This window comes from Pinus tabuliformis, chromosome 8 (assembly GCF_031772625.1).
Source record: "Pinus tabuliformis cultivar Carrire ecotype Pingquan chromosome 8, CPIR1, whole genome shotgun sequence".
Classification (NCBI taxonomy): Eukaryota; Viridiplantae; Streptophyta; class Pinopsida; order Pinales; family Pinaceae; genus Pinus; species Pinus tabuliformis.
The window spans coordinates 420,229,798-420,238,842 of NC_142294.1; the positions used below are offsets into that span (position 1 = coordinate 420,229,798).

The window sequence follows — 9,045 nt, forward strand, 5'->3', positions numbered from 1 at the left end:
TCATATCACTTTAAGATCTTCCATGTACCTTTATATGTATGTAATTATGAATACCTCCCTAGTAAAGAGGGGGTGTTGAAGAATGTAACTAGTGTTGGTCTTCATAATTGTATTTGTTAAAAGAAATTTTATTATTAAAGAAAGTGACTTATTAACGCATGGACTTCTTGCTTGGGCTAATGTTTTCTGGGTCAAAGCCTCCATTGAAGGCTCCTAGGTTTTGTCTCGGGTCAATAGATTCATTGTGGCTTTTATTAGACCCTCAGGCTTTTGTATCATGTAAACATAATCATTTTTTACTCAAAAAGGTCGTTTGTCACCTCCACACCAAGTCAGCCCCTTCCTCATGAAGTCGACTTGAATTAAGGAAATTCGACCCAGCATAAAGGATATATATAGAGAGGAAGTTCAACCTATTTGGAGGACTTAAACACCAAGTTCGATTTACAAGAAGAAGGACTAGAAAAGAAGAGTGAAGTAACTAGAGAAGGAAGGAAGAAGCTCGAAATACCTAAAACGAGTTCTTGGGTTATCTATTTCTCACACATGCGAAGTTTCTGGGGTATTTCTTTGGTCAAAATTCTAAATCCACTGCAAGTCCAAAATTCTATAGATGGGGGCCAAAAATTCATAGTTGTCCAGGGATGAAATTATGGATTGTAGCTGCAACTGGGAAGCTAACACTTGGAGATTTTAGCGGGGATCATCTACAAGGAGGAAGGGCTGACTTGGTGATTAGAGGAGGTTTTTGTCTAGGTTTAAAGGTTCTTGGACTGTCTCATCTTGATTTGAATCTACTAGTGAAAGAGTTGGATTGGGTTTTCCCTTTGGAGGGGTTTTGCCTTGGTTGAGTGCCTACATCTTATGTCTCTTGTTCTTATGGTCTTCATATACATTTAATTTGGTAATTGCTTGATGAAGGATAAACTAATAAAGAAATAAAAGAAGCTGACATAACTCACAAGTAATTATCAAGAAAGAGGAATCAAACCCTAATTCCTATAAGCATTGATTTCTCAACACTCTCAAGTCCCTAGAATGTCACACCTATGTAAATAGCCAAAACACAAACATAATAGAAAAAGCATGTGTGTTTGTTGATTAATAGTGTGATTAATCTATGTGTGTCGACGCCTATGGAAAAGAATGAAGATTGGAATTTTTTTTTAACTTTATATTCATATGAGTCAACAGAGTAGACTGAGCAATGAGAATCCTAAACGAGGGCCGAATTCACAAGGTGGGGATTCCTTGTAATTGAAATCTAATTGTTCAACCGAGGTGCATATCAAATGAACTAGGTTGAGTTGACAGACTGGTGGGAGAGATGAGGGACAAATTGAGTTTAGCGCATCGGTTTTTCATTACAAGGATACATGTGTTTTGGTGCACGAAGGCCAACATAAGGTTCTAGCAAGAGTGAACCTTGATTAAGGACCTCTGCCCAACAATCCACGAAAGCCATGGATCCTGATCATTATAGCCTTCGTCATTCAATCATCTTTGGGCCAAGACGGTTCTATCATGAATGGAACTACAAGTGCATACCTTCCCCCTGCTGCTGCTGACGTAAGGAGTAGCCCCCAACAATTAATTAGGCCCGTCGGATCAGAGCACCATGATCACATGATTAAGGGACAAGTCCGCCGAACTAAGGGTTAATCACCCCAAATGCTTGGTCTTGTAGAAGTGCAAAAGGATTGTGGGCAAGTTGGCAATGGAAAGTACCACAAGGAACTAGGACTTGGTCTCATGACTAGTTTACGACTAGGTGCTAGTAAATAACAGGGGTGTAAGTTTAAACCTCGACCCCAAGCAATATTGGTAGCCTAGTGAACCAACACCACTATTGCATCATGCATATAGATCTTGGTTTATTAACTTCTTTCACCACTCACTAGATTTTGATGGGCTGTCTCACCGCTATTATCCAAAAAAAAACCATATTTAATAGTCCATAAATAAACATACTTGGACTCATACGAAATGTAGGTAGGTCTTGATTCATTGACTTCTTTCCTTCCCTATAAAAGATTAGGAGCAAGCCATTTTAAATCTTACTCTATAATATCAACTAATAACGTATTCCCCAAAAAACGAACATCCCTTCATGATCACTAAAAACTATTTCCAACTACGCCATGTTCTTTTCATTAGCATCTAACCTTAATGGTGTATAGAAAAAACATGCTATAACTAATTTTAATTTCAAAGTGATCAGTTTTTTATTAAAGAAACATTAAACATAAATATCTCAAACTTTTAAAAAATTATAAATAATGGTGAAAAGGCAAAATTTCAAACAGTGGATGAAATCTCTGGCATCATCCTTATCTCATAGGATGAGCATGAAGACAAATGACCCTAAGAAATTCAGGAGGTCACAAAAGAAATTTCAACCTTCGAGAGAATATCCCATAAATTATTACCCTCGATATCTATATGAAAATGAATAACTAATTGCCACGTGGAACCAAAAATCTGCAACAAACGAGAGGCCAGCAGCTCTTTCTTATCTCTTTGGATGTGTGTTGCTCTTTCCTTCCCCCGCAACAAAACCTCCCAAGGCACTGCATTCCATACCAAGAATCCATTTACTCCCCCATTCCTAATTCTGCGAAAAATCCCCAGTAACCGTCTGCGCTATACCTTTACATCCATGGCTGCTGCTTCCATGGCCACATCCACGGTCTCGAAGGCCGTTCTTTTTCCGTCAAATGACACCGCTGCTGCTGCCGTATTTTCGTCCAAGCGCTCGTACCTGAAATTTCACGGCAAGACCGCGGCCGGCAGAAGTTACAGAGGCGTTGGAGGCCGGAGGATTGGGATTCAGGTGGTCGCGATGTCGAGTCCCACCCCTGCCAAGGACAACATATCGGAGATTGTTGAGGAGAGCATAAAGACAGCGATCGAGACTTGCGCGGATAATGAGACGTCTGGTGAGTGCGCGGCGTCGTGGGACACGGTGGAGGAACTGAGCGCTACGCGGAGCCACATGCGGACCAAGGAGAAGGCTAAAGATCCACTCGAGGAGTTCTGTAAAGATAATCCCGAGACGGACGAGTGCCGAACATACGAAGATTGAGGGAATTTAACACCAGTTTCCTGTATTTTCTTAAATCTCTGTCTTTTCTTTTAATTTGTGTGTCAATGACCTGTAAGTGATGCACCTTGAGCCTGTATTTAAAAAAAATGTTATAAGGTAAAAGCTTGTACTCTGATTATGAATTATGTAAGTCTTAGATACAGGTTATAGCTGATCTAGCTTTTCTTTAATACTACTACAGAGGACAAATTAAGGTTAAATGAGTTCTTTGATCTTTAATATTCTTCTGCTAAACGTTCATATCTCTGGTTCCTGCAATTCTTTTTTCCAATATGCGATGCCATGGGAGTTTGATATTTTAAAAAGAGAAAAGAAAGTGTTTTTTTTAAGCTGTTGATAAGTTTCTGCAAAATTTGGAGTTCGGTGTTCCTATCTCAGGTTACTGCAATTTTTTTTCAGTATGCAATGGGATGGGAGTTTGGTATTTTCCAGAAAAAATATAGTTCTTAGGAAGTTGATAGGTTCCTGCAAATGGGAGTTTGATATTTTCATTTTTTTTTTTTTTTTTAATTATTATAAATACGATATAATTATGTTACTGTTAGTTGCAATCAAGCTTTTTATGTAAGATTTTGGGAAAAAGATTATTAATTTATTTTAATGTTTTATTAAAAGAAACGATTTTTTTTTAACTTCAATATGTTGTCTAAACATTTTTAATATGAGAAATAGGAAGAAGGAAATGCTTTAATGAAATTTAGATTTTGACTTTGTTTATTTAAAATTATGTTATTTTATTTTTTTATTAAATTATTACTTTTAATGAATGGAAAGATTAAAGTTTTGGGATATTATTGATATAGGAGAATTATCTGATTTAAATTTAACTGATATTATATTAAATTATTGTATTAAGATTTGTTTGGTGTTTTATAATTTTGTAGGAAAGAGATGTTGTAGAAAAGTAAAAAAATTAAATCATCTTAAATTTTTATTTTAAATTTAAATTTATCAAACGTGAAGGAATCAAATTATTTTATATGTAAGTTCTTTTATTAATTAATTGTAATTTATAAATTAAGAAATCTGATTTGTGCATTATTTAATTCTATTAAAAAAAAATTATAAATTAAGAAATCTAATTATTTTTGTGCATTATTTAATGCTATATTATGTATTAAGAAATCTGATCATCTTTGTGATTCACAGATTTGAGTGTAAGATGCATCAACTGATGTATTTTATAAATTTAATAATTTTTTTATATAGGATTTTATAAACTCAATACAATTTTTTTATATAGGATTTTATAAACTCAATACTTTTGTTTATATAAACTTAATATGTTTGTTTTTTTCTTAAATTAAGACAAATTTTAAAATATTCAAAGTTATTTGCCCAACCTTTGTTGATACAATTTTAAGACCCAATCTCAAGACCTAAATCTACAACATAATTGCCATGTCTAGAAAAACTAGACCATGCTAAATAACTTATTAGTTGTTTGTAAGAGAGCAAACTTTCTTGGTGGTGATCCATAGGGGGCAAAACTGCCACTCCTAATAAAAGCCTTAGGATCTTTGGCCATTAACCTTTATGTCCAACGAAGACAAGCTTTTAGCCAATCAAAAATAGTTTTAGGTCATACTCTAAACCATTTTGGGCACTTGACTTATGTTTTTGAAGTAAAAAAAATTGAATGTTAACAAGTTTTTTTGTCTTTCAATTTTTGATTGCACATAACAGGTACAAGATTTATTTTATTTTGTCTTGTTTTAACAAGAATAGATATGTTCCTATTAGCAAAATTATTATAGTTGTCTACCTTATAAATATAAATTTTCTATTGGAATGAGTAACTACTACTTGTTTTCTGTGATCAAATTAAAGGTAATGTTATGATTGTCATTATTATTTTCCATTTTAAGTTGAGTTTGTTTCTAAAAGAAAAAAAATGTTACTAAGTTTTAGGAGGTTTTTAAATCTAGTTGGACATGAGATATTCTTTCCAACGTATTTTGATGAGTAGTTGAGATATTTTCTAGTGTTTACTAATGTGCTTAGATAGTGTGTCTATCTCCATTGATTATTTCTAATATCATATAACTATATGTATACAATTATTTGTTGAATAGAGTATGTAAACATAGTTTTTTTCATGTGGAAACCATGTATGCTCTCACATTTTCTAAAGTTGTTATCAAGCTTAGCAACTTAAATTCAAAATTTGCTAGTATTATCTATTGAATACCTAGCAAGTCTACATATTGATATTTATTACATGATTATATTTTAGCATATTGCCTATATAACAAAACACAAAACAATATATAATTAAATTGGATTATGTGGCCAACTTCTTGACACCATTGGATCTGTTACTAAAGGAGATATTTCTTCTTTTTTAATATTGTCCAAACTTATTTCACATTTTGTAAATTCTGTGTTATTCCAACTTCTTTCACATTTTGTAAATTGAATGCTATTCGCTGCCATTCCCAAATTGCCTTGATTCGGAGGTTCTTTTTGTTCTAGAGTCTTGACTTCTTTAGCCTAGTCTTCCCATCTTGCTAGTGGCCAAGAGCTTAGTGGATTCTTCGTTCCCTTCTTTAGATATAGAGCAAAAGTAATAGTCTCTTTCATTATACCTTATGTTACTAATCCTTAATGCAACTTAAAGTCTTCTTACGCATATTGTGATGGATGTCTTCCTTTAATGATGTATCCCTAACTTCCTTTGGATCCACTTTTGTCTCTTCCATGGATAGGTCCAAGTTTGGTGGATCCTCCTTGTTAATTAGTTGATGTTCTTTATTAATTTCGACCCACTAAATTGATTTATGTTGATGTTTTCTAGATTTGTTTGGTCCTCTTTGGTAATTGTTTTGCCAAATACCCTATTTCAAAACAATATATTGTGAAATGAAAAGATACGTGTTCATAATCCAATTTTTGAGTCCAAGAATAGTATTTATTTGTTAAGCTTATTTTTACTAGAAACCCTTTGTTGAAGTCCATTCTACACATATTTAGACATGTTCTAGTGTTGTGATTCTTTGTTTCATTCTTGTTATAATAAAACCTTCCAAAGGCTTTGCATCGACTATCACAGGCGTCACTCATAGACTATGGTGTTGTACGAAGAAGTAACAAATCGTAATGTTTTGAGGTTAGTAGTTATTTTGGCCTGATTTTATTGTCATAACTAGTTGGAATTGGTCAAGGCTGCTGCTACTATTAGGTTTCACTTTCAGACTTCTTGTTGGGTTTGGAGGAGTGTTTTCTATATTCAGGCACATCTTTTGGGATGGTAAGCATATATTTCGGGCTAAGTTAGAAACCATTTACAACACGATCATCACATGAAGCCCAATGATCTCATGGACTATGAATCAAAGGATTTGGGTACAAACGACATTTGGGTATCTACTCTATCATTCAAGGTGGAATAATTGACGTTGGTTAGACTAATATCATGGCCTCGGGCCCCTTCCCTCAAAAGATATCAGAATTCTCTACGATTGCAGAGGCTCGGGAACCACATGTTGGGTCATTGGCTTCGATCCCCTCTGTCTCAATCCCATTTAGAGGTTTTTCTCTAGACCTGCTATCCCATTCAAAGGACATGGGCTTAATGGCTTTGAGTTTATCATGGAGTATTTTGATGGGCTCTAAGTCCAGAGTATTTATTTCACCATACATGCATAGATTTAGTGGGTATAGAATCACATGGATTACATGCGTTCTTTTCCACTTTAGCGCATGTTTATATGAAGGGTTCCATATATCTAGGTTCCTTAAACAACTCTTCCCTTTTCTATCGTCGCTTTTTTCTTCTCTCCCAGAGGAAGGAATGCAACCACCCACAAACAATTTTATAAATGAAGTTTTAACAGTGGGAGAGTCATAAGGTTTAAATTCTGCAGGAGGTGATGGGAGGATAATAGGTGAGAAGGGTTTGAAATATTCTGTGAATGATTCACAGGGTTTCTCTAATAAGCCCTTGAATGCTAAATGAAAAAGGAGTAATTTCCTAAAAAATAAATCTACACATCCAAAGACCAGTTTGGCTGTTAGTGATGACATGGTCATGAAGATGTGTGACAGCCTTGGCTAAGCAGAATCTAGTCAGTCGAGCTCATGGAAGGTCTTTTAAATATTAGATTATCAGAGCCTAGGGTGAAAGGGGTTTAAGTTTGTATGTCAAAGAGGTTCCTTAGATTGAATAATGGCAAAAGGATGAATCCAACTAAATTTATGAATTCCAGATGAGGCAAACAAGATAGAGTAGAAGGTGTGGAAAATTAACTCCACCCCAATCATTTTTAAGTTATGCCTCCCCCAATTTCAATGCAAAGAAGGAAATAATGGACATATTACCCATATAGGTATGTTTTCCTAGACTTTTGACTCAGTATTGGGATGAGAGATTTTTTAAAGATATGAGAAATTCATTGGAAACCTTCCTTGATTATGAATCCTCATATGGAATTATTGGAAACAAATTGGTGGCAAGAGCTTGCAGAGAAGTTGTATATTGGTCGTGATGTGAAGATTATACATATTTTCGATTTTGAAGGAGTTGCTTTTCGATGTAGAAGATGTAATGGATATGTATAGTTGGAAAGGGGATGCTCATTGTGCTAGAAATATGTTGTCGTTGATGGAAAAAGATGGAAAAAGATATCAAATATAACAAAGGAGGAAACAGGTGTTCAGGATCAGGCACATGAAGAAGAATGAAAATTAACACTAGTGGAGAGTGGTGCAGAGACTTTTGAAGGAACTTCTAGTGTAGCCAATCACTTCAAGAGAAGATGAAACCCAAGTAGATGAATAGATCTTTGAAAGAGATTTCCAATGATATATTGAAGTCTGGAAAAATGCCTTCTAGATTAGGAGTTATGGGCAGTCAAAGTATGCAGATCAAAAGGTCAACATGAAGGGTTCCATGGCTAAAGTTTCCAACTTTCCCTTGTTTTTTGTGCGAAATATCTTTGATTCAGGACTTACATGATTTGTGCCTAGTCAGAAGTTGGGTTTTCTTGTAGAAGTATGAGAAGGGAAATTCCCCCGACCCATTACCTGTGTGGGACTAACTCCTAGTCGAGCTCATGGACTAGTAGGTAGTTGGCCAAGTCGGGCCTTAGGTGAATTCAACCAAGATTGGAGCTAGGCTTGGTCGGGAGGTGGGCCTAATTGGGCCTTGCCAAAGGCTAGGCCACACAATAGAGTTCGGTAGGATGACACAAGCCACAGTTTAAAAAGGCATGCAAGTTTTAAGGCAGATCTGCTACCATATGTCCTCACTAACCCATTAGAAGAAATTCTTGGGTCTAAATGTTTAGGTGTTAATGACAATGAGGGGTCGTGTAATGGTTATTTTTCCCAGACTGTTGATCAAAGATCAATGACAGAGCTTAAATATGCACCCCCTCCCTAGAACCACAAACAACCTAAGGGGGGTCATGCAAATTATAAGTAGTTTTACAAAGCACTGAGTAATGTGGTGAAAGGAACAGAGGAAAGTCGGGACCCTTAGAAATTTATAAAGGAATTCAATACAAAACCAAGGTTCCAGGACCTTTTCTCTCTCATATGGTAGAAGGACAAGTGACAACATATTATTCACCAGATACGATGTCAACACTAGACCAATAAGAGGTGGAAACATGGCAGGTGTTTTTGGCCTTTTTAGGTACCCAAGTGGACCATTTCTAAGTGACACATGGACCACTCTGGAAGTGACATGTGGCATGAGTTACATCAACATGATGCCATCCCATTGGTAGGACCCCGGAAGGTTTTAGGCGACACATAGAGGAACCAGTGGGCTAACTAGGCGTCAGGATGATGTAGTTATTTGTAGGAATTTATAGGGTAACTTCCTCATATAGAACACCAAATGACACCGCTCACATACAAATCACAGATCAATACACTAGTGTTCTTGACATGGTTAAAACCCTCAAAGAGGGAAATAGTCCACAGCCTGAGCC

At 35.7% G+C, this 9,045-nt stretch overlaps 1 protein-coding gene across 1 annotated transcript; it reads left to right on the forward strand.

Moving 5' to 3' along the window:
* The first annotated feature begins 2,531 nt into the window (after positions 1-2,531).
* Positions 2,532-3,325, forward strand: LOC149235847 (calvin cycle protein CP12-1, chloroplastic-like). The gene has a single exon (XM_089372254.1). It carries the CDS (start codon positions 2,660-2,662, stop codon positions 3,083-3,085), a length of 426 nt encoding a protein of 141 aa, XP_089228380.1. The 5' UTR covers positions 2,532-2,659; the 3' UTR covers positions 3,086-3,325.
* The last annotated feature ends 5,720 nt before the right edge of the window (positions 3,326-9,045 follow it).

What these genes read in the sequence shown, in the direction of transcription:
- LOC149235847 (XM_089372254.1), top strand. Translation starts at nt 2,660, where the DNA reads ATGGCTGCTGCTTCCATGGCCACATCCACGGTCTCGAAGGCCGTTCTT.